The sequence below is a fragment of the Polypterus senegalus genome, chromosome 6 (assembly GCF_016835505.1).
Source record: "Polypterus senegalus isolate Bchr_013 chromosome 6, ASM1683550v1, whole genome shotgun sequence".
Taxonomy (NCBI): domain Eukaryota; kingdom Metazoa; phylum Chordata; class Cladistia; order Polypteriformes; family Polypteridae; genus Polypterus; species Polypterus senegalus.
Window position 1 is genome coordinate 173,527,747 of NC_053159.1, and position 26,905 is coordinate 173,554,651.

At 41.9% G+C, this 26,905-nt stretch overlaps 1 protein-coding gene across 1 annotated transcript in view; it reads right to left on the bottom strand.

Moving 5' to 3' along the window:
• Positions 1-10,166, bottom strand: part of lrp2a (low density lipoprotein receptor-related protein 2a) — a 248,832-nt gene extending 238,666 nt beyond the window's left edge. The window contains 3 exon segments of the mRNA XM_039757567.1: positions 7,034-7,150; positions 9,563-9,682; positions 9,789-10,166. Of these exon segments, the coding sequence (XP_039613501.1) occupies positions 7,034-7,150; positions 9,563-9,682; positions 9,789-9,987 (436 nt within the window). The 5' untranslated portion in view covers positions 9,988-10,166.
• Positions 10,167-26,905: the final 16,739 nt, after the last annotated feature.

Genomic DNA, 26,905 nt, shown 5'->3' on the forward strand with positions numbered 1-26,905 from the left:
AAAACTCCTGAGGGAGAAACAGAGAAAGTGCAACCCTGAGAGAGCACTGATTAAAGGAAAATGTCCCTAGCAAAGAGTACCTATGAGCATGTGTTTCTGTTAAATGTTTCTTTTTTTTGATGGAATTAAACAGGGTTTTGCCCAGTTGGCAGCTCCAGCACTTGGCTTTTGCCCTGCCTCATCATTCATCCCACTACAGACCTAATGTTGCCTTTTTATGTCTTCGTGACCTATAATCAGCATCCTGTGGGTTGGGTGGAGTCCCCTTTGGTGTTCCCTGGTGAATCACGGACACAAGCCATAGCGGAAGTGATGATGCGGGTTCGTTACATGCTCCCATTTTCTGTCCGGGAGCCCTTTAACCCAATACCGTCGGTAATGTCACCGATGAGCTCACAGTAAGGCACAACAATAGAGCAAGGGGATGGTATAGAAAAGTGCCAAGTGCTTTTATTATAAAACAACAATCAAAAAGAAACAATATCCAAATAAATAGTGCAGTGATTCAAAAGTCATTAAATAAATAATTAAAATATATTATATTATTTATAATATATTATTATATTTATTATTTAAATATAATAATTAATTAAAAAAAACAGTGAAAAGGTGGAGGTTAAAATCCATTCGAAAAAATCTTGAAACAACGAGGTTAAAATAACGCAGGAAGCAATCTGTGTCTTGTTTACCTGGCAGCTCCCCTGCTTCTCCCGTCTGGGCTTCTCAACAGGGGAGTCACCCTACCTGCAGCTGATCTTCTCCCTAACTGCTTCAGCTGATCAGATCGCCTCACCGATCCCTGGCTCCGGTAGGCTCCTCCAGACAGCAACTTGGGTTCCGCAGCGACCAGGGAGTCCACGCTGGGGAATACACACCCCAAGTCCCGACTCCCGCTGCCTTCCGCAGAGAGTCATCTGCCTTCTGGTCACTCCCGCTCTTCAAGATAAACTCAGCGGGAGCGACCACTACGACTACTCCCCGGGTGTCAGCCCAACACCCAGGCTCCCTGCTCAGCTGCGCGCAAGCCTGCACTCACTCGCTTGCTCACTTGCACACTCTCCTGCACCGACTTTCTCCCTCCTGCTTCCTGCCTTCTCCTGCAACCTTTCTTCTCCTTCCTCCCCCTTAGCCGCCTGACGCTTCTGTTTAATTAAGAGGATGTGGTAGTCATAGCAAATCAGCAGCCCCGAGAACAATCATGGATGCGGACGGTTTCTCACCTGTGCACTTAGGTAAGAAACGCCCACATCACACATCATCTCGGAAGCCACTTCAGCCACACAACCACCACGCCCCCTCGCTAAGCTGCAAGCGCGTCAATTATTTATTTAAAATTGGCCTCTTGATGTGAGCTGTGGACCCGCTATACCACAGTGGAGCAATGAAGTTTGTTTATATCACCTGCGATGACCCATATTAAGTCACTCCGCATTGATTACACTTGGGAATCACAACTCTGTGCAACCATAAATTAGGCAACAAGATGGCGATTCATAGTTTAAGAACCTATGCCATAGGGGGCTATATTCCTAGGTGAGGATTAAAAAAGAAAAAAGAAAAAAACATTGTATTCATAACCACTGACCTTGAAATAGTCTAAAACAATAGGCCACATACTTAGCTTTGAAATTTGTCATTTTAACCTATGAGTGGCATTTAGAGGATGTGGGCCACCAATAAAGAGTCAAATATTAAAAATATTATCATGTTGGTGATCAGTAGCCTTGAAATAGCAACAACACTCCACATGCCTATATTACAGATCAGCATTTTTTCGCTGTTACAGTTGTTATAGTCCCAAGCAAACATAGAGATTCTTCTAGCATAGTCGGCAGGATTTTTGGTTAGAGTAGACATAATTATCCCAAGGGAAAATATGTAGCAGTCTCCAAAACATTGGGTATTTAGGGGTATCCAACAGTCAGACAAGATGTCTAAATTGTTCAGGAAAACAGCTACGTTTCAGTGGCATTGCTGGAGTGACACGATGTGGAGCCTTATGCCGCCTCCAGAGAGTTCGCTTTTGGCTAATCTACAGTTTTTTTCCTGTGTAAGCTGCTCTATGACATGTTTAATTGTTGTGCTATTTAATCTAGGTGACATTTTGCACTTGGCTGCTTTACCCCACTTACTGAGTCACAAATGGGTGGACATTTTATCTGCCCAGCAAAATCAATCTGCTTAATGAAATATGCCAGTCTCAAAAACAGACCTGCAGTTTGGTGCCATATTTAACTTTTTCTTTAAGTGCTCTCTGTAATAAGAAGCGTTTAGGAGTGATAAAGAGCACAGAAACCAAAACAAGAATGAAAGTTCCACAAAGATCCGGTCTACTGGATTCTCGATGGCTTTAAGTAGCTTAAAAACAGTTTCACTGCCCAACAGAAGGATGCTTTTGAAGGAAGCACAACCTGATTGTTCTTTATTGTGCCAGGATTCCTCTGTTACAATCTGTCAGTTTCACTTCCTTCATTCCAAAGGCTCAAGCCACACTTAGATATAAGATATAAGGTATAAGCATATTATGTGACTGACATGAAGAGCCATCATGGGTACGGGTCGGTGTCCACCGCCCACTAGCCTGATATTCACATCCTGGTGCCAATTCAGGGTAGGCAGCACAGGGTAGTTATACTGACATCAGGGCTCCAGAGAGTGAATTTCACTGGACTATGTCATGTTCTGCTGATGTTGCTGCTCTTCTTCTCTCCCTCTGCCATGTCCCCTTCTCGATCAGTTTCTCTATGAAGTTTGCCATAAGAAAGAGGTGAATCCCGATAACTTTGTGGCAGTTGCAATTAGCCACATTTTACGAGTGCCAAGAGGAGGAGTGTTTGCGTTTGTAGGTCTGCATTTAAAAAAGCGCTGGATTGCCATCTTTTATGGTTCCAATGACTGAATGGCGATGATCGCGGAAATCATGGCATAAACTTAGGTTGTTAAGTGTAAGATGTAGTTTATTGAATGCTAGATGCTGATTTACGAATAGGAGGCTAGAGAGGGATTTTGAATAGTCTTGGAAGTGGTTTCTGGTCTGAGATCAGTCGTTGGAGTCATTCTGATTCACCTCATGCTATGATATGATACATTATGTTTCATGACAAAAATTCGAAGGGGTACTCAAACATAACTGGAATTGTAAAAAAAATTGTTTTAATTATTGTTACTGAAAATTTAGTCTCCTTCAAAGTCCTCTCCATGTGAATGAATGTGAATGTTCTCCCACTGGTGGAAACATTTTTGGAATTGCTGAAGAGGCACGTTGTCCAAGGCCTGCAGCGATTTTTCTTTGACTTCCTCTACGGTACAAAAACGCTTTCCTTTGAGTTCTTTTTTTCATATGCGGGAACAAGAAAAAGTCGCACGGAGCAAAGATCAGGTGAGTAGGGAAAGTGGCAAGAACTCCAAGACACAAAAGTCAATTCAGAAATCTCTTCAATAGTCCGGCGACGATTTTCGTAAATTGCATTGCGAACTTTTCAACATTTTCGTCATTCGTAATTGTGGAAGGTCGGCCAGATCTTGGTTGGTCTTCAAGTGTCAGTTCCCCTCATTTGAAACACTCATTGACCTGTGTTTTACTTAAAGCTTCCTCTTTAAAAGCAGTTTCAAGCATCAGTACAGTTTCAGCAACTGTCCTTCGTAAGAGAAAACAAAATTTAACGCAGACTCTCTGTTCTTTATGATCACCCATCACAAAAATTGCAGAACACGTATAATCAGCACCAAGAAAAACTGACGCGGAATGCCATACAAACAATACAGAGCAACGGCACTTGACAGACTGCCACAGAATACTGTAAGTATGCTACACCTAGCAGCAAAATTCACAACTAAGTCTACATTGCACACCAGGTACAGATTCTGGTTATTTCCGGGTACCCCCTCATATGTTTGAAAACATGACGCTAGAAAACAAATGTATCACTATTGTTATGTTGAAAATATATAACAAAGTCCACATATGGAACCTAATGGTGACTTAGATATTATCCTAAAAGTGAGCCAACTTTCCAGTAAATGGCTGACTGAAGATCATTTTTACGTTAATAATAGCTCTACTTAAAGAAACAACAAACCCCAATAGCCCTGGTAGAACTTCACCATTGGTCACTTTCAGGTAGGGCCATAGGGGTTGCTGGAGGAAATAAGGCATGGCACAGACTTTAAAGTGCACCAGAGGAAGTCGACAAAAAAACTTAATTGTCAGTCTTATGCGTCTCAACACTTTACCCCAATATCATATTACTACAGTTTCTCAAGGATTACAGTTTCTGGATTTGTGTTTGTGTCCTGTGTCTGATGTTCATGATGTTCTGAGTTATGCTGAATTCCATTTAACTAGGAAGTCAGACATCACACCCAAGTTGATTGCATTCCAGTAAAACATTTGGAAAACAAATATCCAGGAAAACCTTTACTGTGCTTGCTTCATCAGAATAAATAGCGGTTAAAAGCAGCACATTACATGGTATTTTGTGTAAGTAAACATCACAGCAACATGTCCACAGATAGGAGTTCAGTAAGTACAACATGTACAACTGGTTTAAAGGGACACTAATAGACAGAAATGTTAATAAACAGTATAATACTACAGAGTTCACTAAAGTGCACAATGTAAGTCGACATTTTGGATAGGTGTTATGATCTCATGTTGGACAACCAGTTCCGAGTTTCCAAGTTAGAAATCCTACTAAAAGGGTCGTTCAAATGAAAATTCCAACTACAAAACTCTGATTCTGCCCACCTTCCTTTATCTTCTCAATGGTTCCCTGAAGAGCACTCCTTTAGCTTGCAGGTCTCACTGTTCTCAATCTTGTCCCTGAACCCAATAATATCCAAATGCAGAGCCAGAACACCATATGTCACTGCAGGTCCGTGCCAGCGGTTCTAAATCAACAGTTATAGGACGGAAGTCAAGGTTAGGGGTTAATATGGTTAGGGTGTACGATAAATGGTTAATGTTAGGGGTTAGCTTTGTTAAGGTTAGGGTTTGGTGTGGTTAGCGTGTCAATCAATTTGATTTGTGACAACCTATAAACGTCCATTACTAAACTGCTGGTCTAGACATGTGGTGATGTCACTTCCACCCTGAAACTGCTGCCGTGGACCTGTGGAGACCTATGGTGCTGTGGCTCTGCAGGTTGATATATCTCTCTGGACCCACCTACCCGCCTCAGTATTTTTCTGAAAGCTCTTTCACTTGGGACTTCTCATCATTTATCACTTCCAATCTGCATCTGTCTCTTAAACTGGACTTTTGCAATTTGGTGTTTATTGTTTACCTTTTTGTACCGAGTTTTTTGTTCTGTATTAATTAGTTGCTTATTGCTGTCTGGGCTATTGAGGATGGCTTTTGGTTACACGTTAGTAATTTAATACTTTTTTTCTGTCATTATTTGCATAATATATTCTTAATATATTCCTCCTAAAGGGCTCTGAGCCCTTTCTTATTTGCAATGGTGATGGACAGGTTGACAGACGAGATTAGACTGGAGGCCCCCTGGACTCTGATGTTTGCTGATGACATTGTGATCTGTAGGGAGACTAGGGAGCAGGTTGAGGAGACCCTGGAGAGCTGTATTTTTGATCTAGAGAGGAGAGGAATGAAGGTCAGTAGGAACAAGACAGAATACATGTGTGTGATTGAGAGGAAGGTCAGAGGAATGGTGAGGATTCAGGGAGTAAAGTTGACGAAGATGGATGAGTTTAAATACTCAACAATACAGAGTAACAGGGATTGTGGAAGAGAAGTGAAAAGAGAGTACAGGCAGGGTGGAATGGGTGAAGAAGAGTGTCAGGAGTGATTTGTGACCGTTGGGTATCAGCAAGAAGGAAAGGGAAGGTCTACAGGACGGTAGTGAGACCAGCTATGTTATATGGGTTGGAGACGGTGGCACTGACCAGAAAGCAGGAGACAGAGCTGGAGGTGGCAGAGTTAAAGATGATAAGATTTGCATTGGGTGTGACAAGGATGGACAGGATTAGAAATGAGGACATTAGAGGGTTAGCTCAGGTTGGACAGTTGGAAGACCAAGTAAGAGAGGCAAGATTGCATTGGTTTGGACATGTGCAGAGGAGAAAAAAGAGGAAGGCCTAAGAGAAGGTTCATGGATGTGGTGAGACAGGACATGCAGGTGAAGGGTGTAACAGAGCAAGATGTAGAGGACAGGAAGATATGGAACAAGATGATCCACTGTGGCAACGCCTAACGGGAGCAGCCAAAAGAAGAAGAAGAAGAAAAAGAAGAACATTTGCTTAATATATTCCTTATTATTTACTAATTTGGAGCTGCTTTTTCATGTCTCTCTGTGTGAGTTTGAGCAAGCCGGGTCAAGGCTGGATGTGTTCCTGGGGTCCCACACAATAAAATAAACAAATCTCCTTTTTCGGAGGGTTTGAATCTTAAAGCCATGCAACCACTACAGTGTTTTCTAAAGTGATTTTAGAAAATTGCTTCATGAACTTTTTGAAATCTGCCTAAAACTAATGTCTGAAAATAAATGTAATACCTAGAGGAGCAGCCACTGAGTTCTTTAATTTAGGGAAATCAGTATCGGATTCCAGGTTATAGCCCACCCAACAACCTCCCTCCATGCCATACTCCCTTTCAGTGATTTCATTCATAATATTAAAAAATCCCCCATTTGAATAGTAATTTGAGGGGCCAACACATTCTAACACTGTGGAAAGATATGTATTTCTAGATTTACATTAGTTATTCATTGTGATAAGAATGTGTAAGTGAACAGAGCTATTCAGCACATATATGTTTTAACGTACAGGAACAGAGCATTTAGCACAAGCTGCCGGTTGCAATACAAGTACTAATGAGTCACTACAATAATGAGATTGTAGCCGAACATCAGCTTGGCTAATCCACAAAGGAATCTGCGGGGCATTTCTGACAACAAGTGGCATATTGTGGTCCTTTCTGTCAATCAGTGAGCCCCTTAATCTTACAAATTGATTAAAATGCCAAAGACAGACAGGCTTGAAAAGGAAATCTGGTGTCAAGGAATGAAAGACTTACGGCAGCCCCTCTCATCGGCTCCATCCGAGCAGTCACTGACACGATCACACCTGTACTCTCCTGGGATGCACACGCCATTGGTGCAGGTAAACTGCTGAGTGGAGCAGGTCCTTCCAGCTGCAGAGAAAGGAGACGGAGTACAAAAGAGGACATTGGAATCTTTTCCATTGAATGATCCTGCTGTTAAATGAGATGCTTTCCCAAGATAAACTAAAAGCTGAATGAGTTTTATGTTGTCAGTAGACACAAGTGAATGGTTTCCATGAGCTCTGATAACAGCTATAAGTATTTGATGACTTTTTTTTAAATTGCTGTACTTACGCAGTGTGTGTCTATACAATATATTTATGTGTATACATATGCAGCGCCTTCACAAAGTCTTCAGACCCTTTCACTCGTTTCACATTTTGTTATGTTTCTGTACTAAAATCTTTCAAGTTTGTTTTTTTCCCTCATCAAGCAACACTCAATATGCCAGAATGGCAAAGTGAAAAAGGGGGTTTTAGTAATGTTTGCAGTTTTACTCAAAATAAATAAAAGTATGCTGACCCTTTACTCAGCACGTCACTAAAGGACCCCTGGCAGTGATTACAACATGGGTTCTTCTTGGGTTTGACGTGACAAGCTTCACACGCCTGGATTTGGGCATTTTTTGCCATTCTTCTCTGCAGATCTTCTCAAAAGCTCTGTCAGGTTGGATGGAAGATCCTCCGTGGACAGCTATTTTTGTGGTCTCTCCGGAGATGTTCAATTAGGTTCAAGGCTGGGCCAATGAAAAACATTCACAGAGTTGTCCCATAGCCACTCCGGTGTTGTCTTTGCTTTGTGCTTAGGGTCATGGTCCTGTTGACAGGTGAACCTTTGGCCCAGATTGAGATCCGGAGTGCGCTGGGGCAAGTTTTCATTAAGGATATATCTTTGTTCCATTCTGCTTTCTCAGTGTCCCCACATCATGACTCTGCCACTGCCATACGTCACTGTTTTGAATAGTGTAGAGAAGTGCCTGAATTCCTCCAGTTGTGATGCTACTATCGGAGCCATCAGACCAAACAATCTTGTTTCTAACAATCTAAAAGACTTTTAGGTGCCTTTTTGGTAAACTGCAAGTGGGCTTTCATGTGTATTTTACTTAGGAGAGACATAAAGACCAGTAATGTAATGATTGTTGTCATTCTGAAAGCTTCTCCCATCCTCACGCATGCTCTCTGGAGCTCATCCAAGGTGATTATCAGGTTCTTGGTCCACATCTCTTACCATGGCTCTTCTTTGATAACTGCTCAGTTCGACTGGCTCATGGTTGTTCCTAACTTATTCCTTTTAAGAATTATGGAGGCCACCGAGCTCTAAGGAATGTTGAGGTAATGAGGTCAAAGGGATTGCCTGCAGAGCAAGAAGCGTGTCAAGGCTCAGATGAGGGGAAGGCTACAAAAACATCCGGCAGCATTGAAGGTCCCCGAGAACACAGTGGCTTCCATAATTCTCAAATGGGAGAGGTTTGGAACAACCATGACTCTTTCTAGAGCTGACCACCCAGGCAAACTGAGCAATAATGAGAGGAGGTCCATGGTAAGAGAAATGGCCAAGAACCTGGTGGTCACTCCAGAGCAATGGTGTGGAAATGGTAGAAACCTCCAGAAGAACAACCATCATTGCAGCACTCCCACTGATCTGGGCCTTATGGAAGAGTGGCCAGACATACGCTTCTCCTCAGTAACAGACAAATGAAAGCCACTTGGCATTTGCAAAAAGACAGCTAAAGAACTCTCAGACTGTGAGAAATAAATTCTCTAGTCTAATCAAAGCAACATTAATGTCATGTCTGATGGAAACCAGGCACTGTTCAAAATCTGTGCAATACCATTTCCAGAGGTGAAGCATGGCAGTGTCAGCATCATGCTGTGGCTTTGAGGCTGGCAGACAAGATGGGATTGAGGAAAAGGTGAGCAAAGTATAGAGATATCCTTAAGAAAAACCCGCTCCAGAGGGCTCTGGACTTCAGATTGGGTAGAGGTCCACCTAACAACAGGACAATGAACTTAACCATAAAGCAAAGACAACACAGGAATGGCTAAGGAACAACTCTGGGAATGTCCTTAAGCTGCCCATTCAAAGCTCAGACTTGAAGTCAATGGAACTTCTCTGGAAAGACCTAAAAACAGCCAACCATTGACGGTCTCCACTCATCTTGACAGACCTTGAGGGGATCTGCAGAGAAGAATGGCAGAAAATTCCCAAATCCAGGTGGGTGAAGCTTGTCACAGACTGAAATCACTGCCAAGGGGCTTCAACAAAGTACTGAGGAAAGGGTCTGGATATATTTATCAAATGGGATATTTCACTTTTCTTATGTGTAATTAATTGAATTTTTTTTTCACGTTGTTATTCTGGGGTATCGAGTTATTCACAAGACATAAAAAATTTTAACCGTCTACATTCTTTACTGGAAAATAACATCTGTGTTACAAAGTCATTAAAAAAATGAATAAAAAAAAATCAGCCACTTGTAGAAAGTCATAATGAGATACGTACGACAGTGCTGTTCATCGGAGCCATCCTCGCAGTCCTCTTCTTCATCACAGACCCACGACTGGGGGATGCAGTCGCCATCATTCACACACTGAAACTGGTTGAAGTCGCAAGTCGATCGAGCTTAAGGCAAACATGAAAAAGGGCAAAGAAAAAATCAGTCTCATTTCTCTACGCTCCTAGTCTCTGACACTTTTACTGAGGAAGCATTTTTGCCGAAATTACTTACGACAGCCACTTTCATCCGAGTTGTCTGAACAGTCAGCAGTTCCATCACATCTCCAGCTTCCAGGAATGCAGCGCCCATTTGCACAGCGATACTGTCCCGTCTCACACCCTATAGTCAGAAATGAGTGCATTAGTACAGTTACACCACTGGAATTGTTAATACTGCCATAATATCCATTGCACCCAATACTCTGCCTCATCAGGACTAATAGGTCATGGGTGGGTTAATAATGGATAGAGGGATCCACAAGACGATAAGAATATGATAGGTAAATAATATAAAATACATGTGTCTACAATATAAATTGAACCATTCATCCATCTTCTAACATGTTTATCCAATTTAGGATCACAAACGTCAAGTGAACAAACTAATAGCACACAAGAGAGGCCTTGTTACCACATATTCCTGCAGCAACTCCCACAACACAAGACGAGGCTTCCCAGTCTTATACTTTTACTTTATCTAGAAAAACAAATGTAGACTTGGTTATCACACTCCCGTACATCTTCCCGCAACTGCGCCAGGGAGAACAGCTGATCTGCTATTCCATAGCTGGGATGGAATCCACATGGTCCCTCCTGTATCTTTAGCTCAACCACCAGATGGATTCTTCCCTCCAGCAGCCTTGCAAATGCCTTCCCTGAGAGGTTGAAGAGTGTGATCCCTCTCTACCTGGAACTCACCCTCTGGTCCCCTTTCTTAAATATCCTGATAAACGTTGGAGCACCAGCAGGAGATGCGTGGATCCCAACGACCCAGTGCAGTGAAAGGGACACTAAGCCGTAAAAATGGTACCATTCCAACAATACAACTCTCCCTTTCTCCATTCCACCAAGCTGAGTTTTGTCTGACTATGCTCTCGACTCTAACTTGCTGGGTGAAGCTGAGCAGCTTCCTTTATACCCAATCCGGGAGCACTTCTGCTGCAATCGGATTGTATCCAGGATGCACTTCCAGGTCAGGCAGAACCTCCTCATGATAGGAGGATCTGCCTCCAGTGGCACCCAAGGACACCAACAAGGCTGCCCACCAAAACTACAACTCGCACACAGCCTTGCAAGTGCCTAAACGGGATGCATGCCAGAGGGACGTTGCCACCCAGAGTACTGGGAAGAAACGTGACCCTGGGAAGCAGTCTCCACCTGTCCATCCACTATAACGGCCTCCCGACTGGGAAAGGTACCAGTAACCATCCTGGTCGGGATGCTTGTCCATCCACATCCTTCCATTAAAATGACCTCCCAGGCAGATAAGGAACCACTAGTCCCATGTTGACTATTACAATGTTAACAGAGTAAGGTTACCTGTGTCATTCGGAATTGACTTTAAAATTCTGCTTATGGTTTGTAAAGCCTTAAATAATCTCGCCCCATCTTATATTTCAGAATGTCTGACACCTTACATTCCAAATCGTAACCTTAGATCTTCAAATGAGTATCTCCTTCGAATTCCAAGAGCTAAACTTAAATGAAGTGGTGAGGCGGCCTTCTGCTGTTGTGCACCTAAAATCTGGAATAGCCTGCCGATAGGAATTCATCAGGCTAATACAGTGGAGCACTTTAAAAAACTGCTGAAAACTCAATACTTTAACATGGCTTTCTCATAACTTCATTTCAGTTTAATCCTGATGATCTGTACATTTAATTATTTATCATTGCTATTCATGGTGGCTCCAAAATCCGTACTAACCCCTACTCTTTCTTCTGTTCTTTTCCCAGTTTTCTGTGGTGGCGATCTGCACCACCACCACCTAATCAAAGCACCGTGATGTTCCTACATTGATGGATTAAAAGCCAGAGGTCCACATGACCTTCATCATCAAGTCCTTCCATGAGAACCCTAAATACAAAGAAGACTGATCATTTATGTTAGGTAGAATGCCCAGAGGAGCCTGGGTGGTCTCACGGTCTGGAACCCCTGCAGATTTTATTTTTTCTCCAGCCGTCTGGAGTTTTTTTTGTTTTTTCTGTCCTCCCTGGCCATTGGAATTTACTTTTATTCTATGTTAATCAGTTTTGTCTTATTTTTCTTATTTATTTTTTCTTTTTTTCTTTTCTTCATCATGTAAAGCACTTTGAGCTATATTATTTGTATGAAAATGTGCTATAGAAATTAATGTTGTTGTTGTTGCTGTAAGAGGGGTTAAATCATACTATGCACATCACAAGTTTACACGCAGTATATTTGTTACACTTGTCACTACTGTTGTTACTGTTATTATGTGTTATTCATTTACTATCAATTTCAAATTGTAACTATCTTTTCACTTACCTATTATTTATTATTTTTAATTATTTATATATTACAGAATGGTAACATGACTTGATTCAACAAACTAGAAATTAAACTTTTAACACTTAGATGATATCAAGTAGTTTTTGAGGTGCACAGGCCATTTCAAAAATCCATGATGAAGGCAGAGGGGTGCAGTCATTTACTGTAGCAGTTGGTAGACCTGACTGAGAACAGACAGGGGCAGCCGTCTGCTTGTCTCCAGCTCTCTTTGATTTTAACAGCAGCTTATTTTTTGTTCTCCAAAGTGAACTACACCATTTTTCAACAAGATTAAAAACTAATTTATTTTGTTCACAGATTGCTCAGAGCTCTCCACACCTATTCAAAATGGCACAAACAGGATCACAAATTAAAAACCTGTTAAATAACACAAGAAGATGCTAAGTAAATAAGGTTTCCCTCAAGAAGAAACAAACAAACAGAAAACAGCAGTGCCATTAAGCTTATCACTTCCATTTTCCATGAACAATGATATCATGGTATGGCCTCGGTTAGCGCTGTAGCCTCACAGATTCAGCATTTTTGATTCAGACCCAGCTCCCAGTCATTGTCTGTGTGCAGTCAGTATGCTCTCCCCATGCCTGCGTGAGTTTCCCTACAGGACTGCCTATGAAATGCAGTTTGGCTTTCTTGGTGTTTCTAAGGACTCACCTGGCGTTTTAGCATTAGAGCAGAAGGCTGTCAAACCATTTACTTGCCATTGTTTTCAATGATACTATTCACACTTGAAAACTGAATATATCCAGCATTATTTTACTGTTTTTCAAGTTTTTTTGATGGCTTTTAGGAAGAGTTTTTCAGTCACTTTTCGGGTATTTTTCTAGCAAGGAAGCGTTATCCAGGGAAATGGGACACCATTTCCATTTTGTGGGCTGTAAGGTGTGGTCATTGCTGTGTTTGTCATCAAGAATGACTTCTATGAGTTTAGTGCTTGTAATCTGGTGGTCACCGAACTGAAAACCAGGTGTTGCCAGAGTTGTGAGAAGGAAATATCAGGTTCACCCTGTTCTGTGGCAAAGAGAGTCCAGAGGATGTTTCTGGACTTTCTATGAAGCAGGCAACATCCTGGGAAATTCCAGGATAACAAATGAGTGTCAATAAGCATGTAAGTACACTCTCAAAAAAGAAGAGGCCAGGGTGATGTCATAGGGGAACCATTGTTGGTTCCCAAGAGACCCATCCACATGAAGGTTCCTGAAAGAACCTCAATTTCTTTAGATCCGTATCTGGCTCCATACAGTAAATAACCACAAATAGATGGTACTAGATTTGTGAAATACCAGTAGGTCATGATTTTAAAAAGACTCTCGCTGTATACAATAAGTCCAGTTTGGCCACCGGGGCGCTCCAGCTCCCCAAACACCCAAGGCAAAGGCTTGGACACATGTTCGCACAGCACAAAGAGCTTTATTTGGAGTGAAATTCTTCCAGCAAAAGTTTCCCACACCACAGTTAAGCACAACACCCTTCTTCTTCTTCTTTATGTCTCTCTCCGCCACCACCCCTTCTGCTCCTCTAGCAAGCTTTGTCCACCTCCTCCTGACTCCTGGCTTTCAGAGTTGTGGCAGACAGCTTCATTTAAATAAAACCTAAGAGTACTTCTGGGGTCCCATGGTTATGGCCCAGGAGCACTTCTGGGTCAGGCTGGAACCCGACAAAATAGAGCTCACCAGTCCCTGCAGTATCACCTGGTGGTGCTCATGGGGCTGAGCCAAAGAACTCCAATTCCCATGATGCTCTGTGGGAATCTGTTGGTGCTGCTGCAACTCAGGGGGGCTGCCATCTAGTAATCCAGGGGAGACAATGCCCTGTGCACGCTATCTACTCTGGTCCTTCCATTTTGAGGCCGTCCCTCACACCAGGTTTTCTTAATCTGTTAGCATTCTGACGGGTAGCCTACCATACATTGGAGATATCCATTTATTTTTTATTTCTACATATTAGGAAGTCTCTGGTGGGCTGGCGTCCTGACTGGGGTTTGTTTCCTGCCCTCTGTTGGCTGGGATTGGTTAAGGCAGACCCCCGTGACCCTGTAGTTAGGATATAATGGGTTGGATAAAGGATGGATGAATGGATGGATGGATATTAGGAAGTGTTTCAAAGAACAAAGAATGAATTTCATATGGAAAGAACCCTTCTCAAAGTGAAATAGTGCTTGGTCAAGCAATAGTTCTAACAGGAACCATGCAGCCTAGTGTAGAACCACAAAATACCAGTAAAGAACCAGTATTTGTAAGAATGTAGTGATATGTGAAAAAAAAAATCATTGTGTTACTTTGTAAAAAAAGAAATTGCCGGTTCTGTTGGTGTAACATCTCACAAGTGCGTGATCTGGCTGTCTAGTGACTGCTGGTAAGGAAGAGGTAATTGTGTACAGTGGCAATCAACTCAAAGAAATTGAACGTATGTTGTATTCATTTTGTAAAATAAACACAAAGAGCACAGATACAAAGGTTAAAGGTAGCCACCACATATACTGGGCCAGCAAGTTGAAAAAAAGTTCAAAATAGAACCGAATACAATGAACAAGATGGTGGTTATGTAGTGAGTTGACAGGAAGGGGCGGTCCCTGAGGCACAGGAACCGGAAGTGATGTCACATGACTCAAATTCAGTCTGCTGGTCTACAGAAGGAAAAAGAGAGAAAAGGAGTAGTGGACAGCGCCAACTACTGGTTTGGCAGGTAAATCCAGTTGTTAGAACTGTCTCCCATGACACTTTACAGTTAATCCTGCATGGACTGAGGGGTTAGTGTAATCTTCCCAATTTAGAGTAACTGGGATTTTCACATCAGAACTGGGTGTATAGGAAGAAGCCTGCATGGTGGGTGGTGTGCTGATCAGCTGTAGGGCTCAATTGTACAGCCATGCAGAAAAGTGTGTGCTGCATGCAATTGCAGAAACAGAAACCTATTCTTAAAGTAACTGTTTGGTTTTAATTCGGTAATTTTTAAAGATATTTTGAAACAGTGTGATCTGGTGGTGTAGCAGCCAGAATTCACCCGGGGGTTAAGATTAGGGATTCAAAAAGGGGATGGATGTTACCATATTTACATCACATAGAACGAATTGTATATTTTTAATTAAAAAGTGAGACCCATTTCCAGTGTTGAGTGTTAAAAATTTACTTTTGTTAAGCACACTCAATAATAGAGATCAAATCAGAAATGCATGGGAAGAACAATTGGCGCTGTAACGAAGGAATGCCAGCTCTGCACTACCACTCTGCCTATATATTAAAACATGTGGAAGATGTCAAGTTTTGGACAGCATTACATTTTCGTGATTTTATTGTCGAGAAAGCTGAGATTGTGATGGTTAGGCTCTCTGACCTCCATAGTGCCTATGATTATAATCTTGGTCCACTAGCACAATACATTAAACAGTGCACTAGGAACTTTAGTGTTATATTTTATAGTAAGTCAGATCAACATATACATTCTGCAGTTAAAGCCTGCTTTTTCCAACTATGAGTGTTAGCTAAGATCAAACACTTTTGTGGCCTGTTAAAGGCCACTGAGGCATTCCCTGTGTGAATTTAGACTCTACAAGAAATAAATTGTTGGTGTTGTCTTTCGCGGATCTTAAAATGGCTGCTCAAACTTTTATTTCTTCGCACTTTAAGTCATTATACACTGGAATTACCCAGCAATCCCTTTATCAGCTAAAACTGGTTCAAAACATTGTAGCTAGACTTGTACATGTAAGCGTGACCATATGTCTCCTGTTTTAGCCTCCCTTCATTGGTCTGTAAAAGGGTTGATTTTAAGGTACTGTTGTTTATTTTTAAATACCCAAATGGGTTAGTGCTTTCCTATCTCTCCGACCTTTCACACCTTCACATTCCATCTTGTCAACGTAGGCCATCTGATCAGATGCTCTTGGTAGTGCCTGAAAGTTAAAGGCGAACGTGCTTTTGCAACATCCATTGCTAGACTTTGCAGCAATCTACCTGCTTATACCAGGACTGCTACAACTGTGACATTTTTAAATTTCGGTTGAAAATGTATCTTTTAATTAGAGTTGGTTCCTTGCATATTTTTATATATTGTGTTTAACACTGTCTTGTCTAAGGATATAGTTCTTTTTACATTATTTATTCTAATGTAAAGCACTTTTGTTAATATTGGTTGCCTTAAATGTGCTTTATACATGAATTAAACTAAACTAAACTTTAACTTGATTAACACTAAATGTATACCTATAACTTTTGTTGAATTCTTGTCACTTGATTGGAGGGTACATGTGCACTTGACCTCTCCCTCAATACCTGTCACCAGACGACCAAAGCACACACCTGCACAATGACACAGGCAGATTTGTGTGCCAAATTTCCAGCACTGTTGTGCACAACCATTTTGTGACAGCCAGTAACGTATATCCTGATGGAGCCGATGCTGTACGAAGGGTTGACAGCGATGGTGAATTCAGCAGCAATCTCTGCTCTTTGACTTTTTTCCATTCTGTCGTGGTACATAAAATACAATACACACATTAAACAGATGAGTCTCTCTGCAGTCTGAGAAATACAGAAACAAATGCATTCTCAATCACTCAGAGCTGCATTTCAAGCATTGTACTTCCAGGCGAGTGCTCATTGGTTGTCAGCTCTCATGCACACACAGAGCCCGCCCCCTACAACTGAAGGCAAATCAGAGTAAGTGGTAAGCTAGTTGGAGTGAGTCATACGGCATGTCACGTTATGCAACAGGCCTTCACGGGGATGTGCAGTCGACTGCCTCTGATGCACTAATTTTATACAAATGAAGGCTATGACTCCATATTGCCTGAAAACTCATCAAATGTGACACAAAGCAGCTGTCACATTACATGATTTCTAGTCATTAGGTATGTCAAATTTGCCGACTGCATTTGTTGGTCTTGTTGCCAGACTGGGTCTGTTTACATGACTGTAAAATGGCCATGTCACATTTAATGACTGAGTGCTGACTTTTCAGCACAGTAGTGCTCACCCTTTTTTGTGACAGCCAGTAACGTGCAGCCTGACGGAGTTGGTGCTGTACGAAGGGTTAACAGCTACAGTGAATTCAGCAGCAATTTCTGCTCTTTTGCTCATTTTTCTATTCTGTTGTGGTATATGAAACACGATACGTGACATCAGACAGATGAGTCTGTCTTCAGTATGAGAGATCCAAAACAAAATGCATTCTTAATTACTCATATCTCCATTTCAAGCATTATACTCCAAGGTGAGTGCTCATTGGTTATCTGCTTTCATGCACACACAGAGTCCGCAAATATGACAAAAAGGAAAAATCAAGCCTGATTTTGTCAGAGCAAGTTGCAGACTAGTAGAACTGAGTTGCTAGACATGTCACCTCAGGCGACTGGCTTCACAGAAACGCCTTACCGACTGCCTCTGACCAACTAAGATTATATAAATGAAGGCTATGGCTTGTTGCCGACTGATAGAGCACACTGGTCACAGAGGAAGTGTTGGGACACCAGCTGGGTTCGGGAGTGTTCTGGAGTAGTAGTTCTTACCTCAGATGAGCGCAGAAAGCAAACCTTAGACATGTTTGTGTGACAGGTTGAAAATCATTGGAAAGGTGGACATGGCCCTAACCCTGATCTGAATGTACGCCTTTTTATTAGTACCCTGCACAGTGAATTAGGACTATTATTATTACTTATTTAGCAGACACCTTTATCCAAAGTGACTTACAAAACCAGTTATAATACATACAATCATTAAGATGTCTGCTCACACTGAATGTCATTGCATTAAGTTGCAGTTACTTGACTCATACTAGCCTAGTGATGAAGCCTGAATTATCGTAAGGTTTAGACAAACTTTTTTTTGACTATATATTGTCACAAACAAGCACATTGGAGCAGTCTAAGGGCTTAACTGGAGATAAGATGCAAAGCCAGGGGTTAACAAACTTTACTAATGCTCTTTCTCCCTCTCAGAAGGGAAGCCAACCTAGAACTCCACCCATCTCCCTTGCCAGACCACACCCTCCTACAGATCTCACTTCCGCCTAAGAATCCGCCTCTTCCTGCACATGTCCTATAAGACTAATCCCTCGAACGTTCACTTCAGTCTTATGTTGACTCAGTCCGTGTTGACTACTCTCTACCAGTATTTAGTTTGTTTTTGCCGACAATATACAGGGCGGATCCCCCAAAACTTTCTACTTTCTTTTGTTTCTCTTACAATATATAAAACAGGGATCTCATGGATCCAGCATCCTAGATTCAAACCACGGTCCTAGTTCCTGTCTGTGTACAGTCTGCATGTTTTCCCTGTGTCTGTGTGGATTTTCCTCGGGGTACATTGATTTTCCCCTCATATCCCTAAATGTGTGCAAGTGATATTATTTGGTGATGCCATATTGTGTGCAATAAATTGGTGTATCCCTTCCAAGGCCATTTCATGCATTGAGCACAGCGTTGTCAGGAGAGGCTCCAGGAACCCTGAATTGGATTTGAGGACTTCATGTTAATAGCCTCCTGAAAGAAAGTGTAATGTTTTGTCCTACCAGGTTCCAGTCATAGCATGAAGATTTAGAGGAATTAGGAACTCACCCTAGATAAAGACGTATCTAACCAAGATGAAATTACACGGACAAGCAGGCGCAGGACAGCTCATACATCCAGACAGAAACCCAAGATCCATGGTGGTTGTAGTTGTAATCCAATAGTGTGTGTGATGCGTAAAACCAAAACCAAAGAGTTCATTGCGGTCCCTTCAGTGTCTTTTTGGCTCCTTTTCAAAGAGAGTGACTAATTCCCAGCAACCCCCAGCTACAATGATGATACTAAATGGTGAAATACTATTGGGAGATGTAGGAAATTTAAGTAGTCTTGCTACAAACTTTTCTTGTCATTTTATTTATATCAAAAAGAAAAGCAAACCGGTACCCATGAGCAGGCATACTTCCAAAATCTCCACACACTTCTTGCATTCCATTCTTCTATGGATTCACCTTCTCCCAGTACAAAACTGACCACCAAACGATATACAGAAAAACAATGATGCTGTGCCAGACTTGAAGGTTACACTATTGCTGGGGCATGAGATGCCCGATTTGCCTTCAATTATGCCCAGCAGGCATGAGATTTCAGAGGGCGACTAGAAAACAAGGACATAATCAAAGAAAACAAGACAAATGGGTTAAAAATCCAGTAATTCACAAAATTACAAAAATTAACTGGAAATGAATCACCAGGAACTGTGGGAGACCCTCTGGATTTATAGGGAGTGGCAGTGATTGGCATATGGCCAAATCTTTTGGGGGACCATCCACAAAACACACATATGGAACATAACACAGGCAGTTACATAGGGAAACAAAAAGAAAGAATGGCCCACACAAATATACATAAATCAAAGAATCAGAAATGAAAACCACCCGGTCCTCCCGTCTGTTCTCTTACTGCAATTCTCTTCCTTTTTGAAGTCTCTCCTCTTCTACTGTTGTCCATATCATTCTCATCAGGCAGCTCCTTTTATACTCTCGTGGGTGCAGATGCCTTAATTACGACTGGTGGAGCGCCAATGGGGAAAAGCTGAGCTGATCATGGCTGCATGTTAAGAAGCATTCAGCTCGCCACCCCATTGAACACCCCGTGGCTGCACAGCTTCACAGCAACAGCATACTTGCACCTGAAAAACTCACACCATCACGGACCCTTACTTACTTGGCCACATGGCACAATGGAACCCACACCGAACAGAATGGGAATGGAAGTGGGGATACTGCGTGGGGGCTTCCTGTAAGCCCAAATCATAAAACAGTAACTAGAGCCTAACATTGGCTGAAAGTGTGTGTGTGTGTGCGTGTGTGTGTGTGTATGTGTGAACGTACTCTGCCATGGCCTGGTGCTTTTCCAAGGATCCTTCCTGCCTTGTGTGGGATGGGCGCTTGCTCTCACTAAACTAAGCTGAATTAAGCTGTGTCTGTCAGTAGCGGGTGTAAGAAATGTGAGTTTTTTTGTCAGGTATTCAGTGATCCATCTGTTTGTTTTTATTACGTTGAATTGTTCTTTTCTTTACTTTATAAATGACTTTGTGATGGCAGGCTTTGTGAGGAGTGCCATGTAAAATCGAGACTGGGTGACTAAGCTTTGACTTCACTTTAATTTTAAGGAGCTGTTGTGCCATCCCTGGACTTGCTTACTAATCCAGTCCCAGACAGGCTGTCAGTCCATTGCAGGACCCCCTCACACACACATACACACTCACGTGAGGCCCACTTGTAGTCATTACTGTTACTGGTCTTTGCTAAATGTATTCCGAGAGCGGCCCTGCACATTACCGACACATTAAAAGATGAATGGGTGGTGGGATGGGTTTCCTATCTGATTGTCTTTCAATAACAACTTGATTAATTATGTATGTTGTAACTTGTCAGAAATCTAATTTGAAAAAATGGTAGCGCCGACTGGCACCAAGCGCATTTACACCGAATTCTTTGCACCGTGAAGTGTAAGCTGGTGGTTGGTGGTGCAGGTCTAGGGTTAGTGGTCTCTAGCTTTCTTATCAATTACCTTTAAACATGCTGACTCCCTCAGAAAGTATGCACTAAAAGGAAAATATCCGTGGGCAGGACAATCGCTGTGCACTGAACGTAGCGGTCGGGTCGTTGGAGTGCTCTGAGAGATAAGATGAACGCAGGGCAGGCACAGTCAAATAAACCAAGGGACAGTGTGGGACCTTTGAAATCACATTTAGGAACTTTTCAATTTCATTATTTTGCCCTTTTTGAGTGGCCTGCTGGCACAGTGGTTAGAACTGCCATCTCACACCTCTGCAAGGGTGAATAAATGAAATACATTTCTGCAGTACTAGGGTGTTGTTCTGTGTTAGCCATTATGGATGTAATGAGAAATCAAGCAAAATGACACTTTTTATTGGCTAACTAAAAAGATTACAATATGCAAGCTGTCTTGTCTGGAGAAGGGGCCTGAGTTGCCTCGAAAGCTTGCATATTGTAATCTTTTTAGTTAGCCAATAAAAGGTGTCATTTTGCTTGGCTTCTCTCTGTTTATTTTTGAAAATTAGAACATTAGAACAATCTAGACAGCAACAGGCCACTCAGCCCAACAAAGCTCACCAGTACTATCCACTTATTTCTTCCAAAATAACATCAAGTCGAGTTTTGAAAGTCCCTAACGTCTTACTGTCTACCACACTACTTGATCTCTTATCCCAAGTGTCTATCATTCTTTGTGTAAAGAAAAACTTCCTAATGTTTGTGCAAAATTCACCCTTAACAAGTTTCCAACTGTGTCCCTGTGTTCTTGATTAACTCATTTTAAAGTCACCGTCTCGATCCACTGGACTAATTCCCTTCAGAATTTTAAACACTTCAGTCAGGTCTCCTCTTAATCTTAAACTCTAAAGGCTCAGCTCTTTTAATCTCTCCTCATAACTCATCCCCTGTAGCCCTGTGATCAGCCTAGTCGCTCTTCTCTGGACCTTCTCTTGCACTGCTATGACCTTTTTGTAGCCCTGAGACCAAAACTGCACACAAGACTCCAGGTGAGCCCTCACCAGTGTGTTATAAAGCAGAACCTCCTGTGACTTTTACTCCACACATCAAGGCACTATATAATCTGATATTCTGTTAGCCATCTTAATAGCTTCTGAATACTGTCGGGAAGTCGATAGCTTAGAGTCCACTATGACTCCTAAATGCTTCTCATAAGGCATACTCTCAGAATTTTCTGACCACCCATTGTGTTTTCAAACCTAACATTTTTACTTCCTACATGTAATTCTTTGCATTTATTGACATTAAATTTCATCTGCCCAAGCCTGTATGCTGTCCAGGTCCTTCTATAATGATGTAACAGATTCCAAATTTTCTGCTAATCCACCTGTCTTGGCATCATCTACAAACTTAACCATCCATCCATCCATCCATCTTCCAACTCGCTGAAACCGAACACAGGGGTCTGCTGGAGCCAATCCCAGCCGACACAGGGCACAAGGCAGGAATCCAATCCCAGGCAGGGTGCCAACCCACCGCAGGACACACACAAACACCAAGCACACACTAGGGACAATTTAGAATCACCAATCCACCTAACCTGCATGTCTTTGGACTGTGGGAGGTAACCGGAGCACCCGGAGGAAACCCACGCAGACACGGGGAGAACATGCAAACTCCACGCACCAAACTAAGAGAGAGCAGCGCTAACACTGCGCTACCGTGCCGCCCCAAACCTAACCAGCTTGTTAATTATATTGTAATGATGTAAATCATTTCTATAGTTTAAAAATAGCAGCGGCCCCAGCACTGACCCCTGCTGGTCACCGCTCTTAACATCAGCCAATTCTGATGAGGCTCCTCACACCATCACCCTCTGCTTCCTGTGTCCGAGCCAATTCTGCTCCCATCTACACCCTGAACTCCTACTTCTTTAGTTTGTTGCCCAACCTCTCATGTGGCACCATTTTAAATGCTTTCTGAACGATCTACAAAGAAATCCTGGTTTGCTACAGCACCTTCACAAAGTATGTATATCCTTTCACTTTTTCACATTTCTCTCTATTTCAGTCTTGTACTAAAACCATTTAAAGTAATGCCTCTCCTCACGGCCGCCTTAACTCATGGGCACACTGGGCATTTGCCCGGGGGCCCCACAAGCATAGAGGCCCAATGCTAATCTATGTTTGTTGTGACTTGCTGTTAATAAATAAATAGTATACTATACTAAACTATAAATATTTGTTATTGTGTTACAAGTGGACATTGGCATTCGCCATTCGATTTAGTATCACGGTCACCTCTGCCACCTCACGTGTATGTATGTGTACGGATCTCACGCACTGCATAATGTAAACTAAAAGAGTTAACGTCACTTCAACTCAATTCTCTGCAAAGAAATTATGCAAATGTTTGTGTTGACCACTTCATTAATAATTAATAATTCATAGTAATTTCATACTGTGCCATCTCAGTCTGTATGGTTTATCATTTAAATGTTGAATTTTTTGTGTTTTTCGAGGCTCATGTTATATTGCTCAAATGTTTGTGTTGATTATTATTTGCTGTACAGCATGTTTTTTAAAGTTAACACTGATTTTGTTAGAAGTACCAATACAATAAATATATGTTTAATTTTATCGACCATTTACATTTTTATTCCTGTAAGTGGTTGTGTAGGTAGGGGCCCCAGTGCACTGCTTTGCCCGGGGGCCTATAATGCTGTTAAGATGGCCCTGTCCCTCCTAAAACACTAAATTCGTGAGATCGCCCATATATATACAATAGCTGAAAGATTGCATTTTAAGAGAAAAGACCCGAGTGGCCTGACAAGAAGGGAAGGGGCACCACTGCCAGAACCACCAAAGAAGAAACCATAGACTATAAAAATAGAGGCACAGAACTGCAGTGGTGACCAGAAGGCAACTGACTCCAAAGTAATTGTACCCTGTAGATGCCCCATTGATCTTCACAACAAAGAGATCCAGTAGAGTCACATTTTAATTAAGGAGAACTTCAAAGTGGAGGGGCTCGAGCCATCATAGCAGTAATTGCCCCTAAGACAAACGTTGAAGCACAGATAATTCCAACAGGATGAAAGTTTGAGGAAGAACAGGAATATTAGCAGTAAGGATAAAAACTAGATGGTTAGAATTAGACCAGAAATTGAAAATTGGAGGACACACTGAAAATTTATACCCACAGCACAAGAGGGTAAAAGTTTCATTGTATGCTGCTTATGTTCCTTTCTTTTATTCCCATCTTCTTCATTTAGCTTATCAGTGCTTAATAAATGAGGTCAGCCCAGTACAATAATCCATCCGCCCGTCTATCTTTTCTCTACCACTGATCTGGTCCAGGTCCTGGTGACAGCAGTCTAAGCAAAGATGCCACCTTCTCCAGTTTCCCCATTCCCAGGTGTTCCCAGGCCAGCCAAAAGATATCATCTCTCCAGAAGGTTTGCACCGAGGTCTCCTCACAGCTGGATGTGTCCTAAGCACCTCACTAAGAATGTGTCCAAGAAACATTCATGGCAAAAGCCTCAACCACCTCAACTGGTTTTATTTTTTTTTGATGTAGTGGAACTCCTCACGCCATCTCCTAGAGTCGGTTTATACTTCACGCTCAGAACGCTTACACGCACGCATCATCACGGCCACATGTTCCCAGCATTCTTTTGACGCGTTCCCTGAGAACATTGTCAGAAAAGAACGCAAATTGCAGTACCAGAAAAAATCTGGGTGGTGTGTGTATAAATTTTGGTATGTGATGTCAGCATTGTTGTGACAGCAAGCCGCAATGCTGCTCCAACAAGATAAATCTGCATGGTTCGATGTTGAATGAATGGTTCGATGTTGTGAAGCAAATCATCAGACTTAAATGCTGACATACGAATGTCTTCAGGGAGCCTTTTTCAGTCATTTCTTGCATAGGCAATACAAGCGTCACATATTCCCCATCATAATGACGTGATACATTTAAAGGTCTCATACACTATTGTCTGTGTCGCTGTTGCCATCTTTATTTCATTTTTTATTGCACCTTTGCAACAGTATCAGAATGCAATGAATTTTTATCTTTACCATCTTTCTTCCCTCAATTCACAACACAACCAAACCGGACGTCGCTTTCCCACTGTGATGAATTCTCACACTGCCATCTGGTGGAATCCTCCAAATTTACTTAAAATACTTGTACACTGCTTCCACAGCAGGAGTGTCCTCAAGTGCACACGTCACGTATCATTAAGTAGCGTATATACTCAGGTAGAAGTCGGGTGTTGAAACCTGAAAAAATTGATCATGAAATCAGACCCCGACTTATACGCCCGTTCAAAAATGCGACACTCAAATTTTTTTTTTTACATCTTCTCACCTCCTCCAATCTCGCACCAGTTTCTCAGACACATCGAATTTTGTTGCAGCAGTGCAGCTACCAATTTCTTTAGCTACTTCAACGATATTTAATGTAAAACCAATTTCATATTTTCTTCTGATTGAATGCTCCATCGTAGATAAGGGATACTCTTACGATAAAGGTGTATAAGGGTGTGAGATACAAAAAACTCAAATTAGTGCAAACGTTGCTTCAGAATAGTTTGGGTATTACCGTGTGGCACAAGAGAGAATGAGAGAGGTTAGGGCCACACGCTGATACAGTGCATTGCTGCATCCACATAGAAAAAAAAGGCTGTGTGCTCCGTGGTTACTCTCTCAGGTGGAAGTTAGCATATCATAATCTCTTGGGCCAATAGCGTGAGTTTTCCGCATTCAACTTCTACGACCGACATTATAAAATACCAGAATATTACAGTAAAATCAAGTCCTGACTTATCCGCGGGAGAATTTATCTGTGAGTGTATATGGTATATAAGGCTGAGTCCAGACACCCTGCGATGGATGTTTGTCGCTTGTCACTGCCCACAGGACGTCACCATAGGTGAAGGTAGGAATGTGGATTGATGGGTAAATCTCTCGCCACCATGACCGACCGGTACAATATCCGCATGACTGCAGATTTGGCTCCCATCCTCCTGTTAATCTCCCTCTCCCTTCTTCCCTCACTTGTGAACAAGACCTGTGATACTTAAACACTTCTGCCTGAGGCATCATTTCATTTCCAAACCCTCTTCTGGCTGAACTACGATACTATCGTACTCTAACCCATTATATGATTTATGCCTCATTTGTTTTGACAATAAAGTGCAACCGGAGATCAAACAGATCAAGTAAGTGAATGAGAGACAGAAACTGAACCAGGAGCCTTACGGTTTACAGTCCAAATCCTTAGCCACTATACCACACTGTCTGACTAGAAACGGCCCATTAAAGAAATCTGCAAATCTCCTGTTAGCAAGCGTCAAATTATTAGATGAGGATTTAGCTCACTGTCAAAAACTAAGTGCTCAAACGAGAGGCATCCAAAAAATTCAGCTGAGCTCCCGCAGCTCATTGTAAATGCCAGACCACTTAAGTCATCCAAACAAATGGGCGCTGTGTAAGACATTGACATCAAAAGCCGACAGAACAATGAAATGCACGTTTTAAATCGTTACTTCTTTTCAGCCAGTGCCTGGTCAGATTAAAAAGTATAAATTATTTCCTCTTCCAAAAGGAAGAGAAGAATTCAGGCAGTTAGTAAATGAACCGGCCTGAGCAGGCAGATACTGGGCAGCCACTTTTATCCTTCACATCTGTAAGTGTGTAACGTGATCATCGACTGGGGATTAAGTGACTTCTCATTTTATGAGACTTAACACATTTAAATACACAACTCAAAGTGCAGAACAAAACATGGAGTCTCAAGTAAAGGGAATACCCGAGTTTAGAGTCAAACTGAAATTCGTACTAGCAGCAAACAAAAGATCAGGAAAATGTTTAAATGAATAGCGCCCTCCAAAATGTTTGGGACACGTTTTTTCTTAATTTATCCCTCTGCTCCACAATCAAGAATGAACTCAAATTGCAGACTTTAATTGACGGGTATTTACATACATTTTGTTCACAGCATGTAGAAAGGACCACACTTTTCCTACATGGTCTCTTCATTTCAGGGCACCATAATGTTTGGGAGACAGTAATGGCAGATCTATTTAGACTTTGTCACATATCCCTTGCATAAAATGGCTGCTTGAAGTCTATGATTCACAGAAGATCTTCTCTGGTGATGCTCTGCCAAGCCTCTAATGTGGCCGTATTCAGCTCCTGCTTGCTTTCGGGTCCTGTCTCCTTACATCTTGTCTTCAGCATATGGAAGGCCTGCTCAGTTGGATTTCAATTGGGTGACTGGCTTGGCCATTCAAGAATTTTCCATTTTTTACCTTCAAAAAGCTACTGTGTTGCCTTAGCAGTATGTTTGGC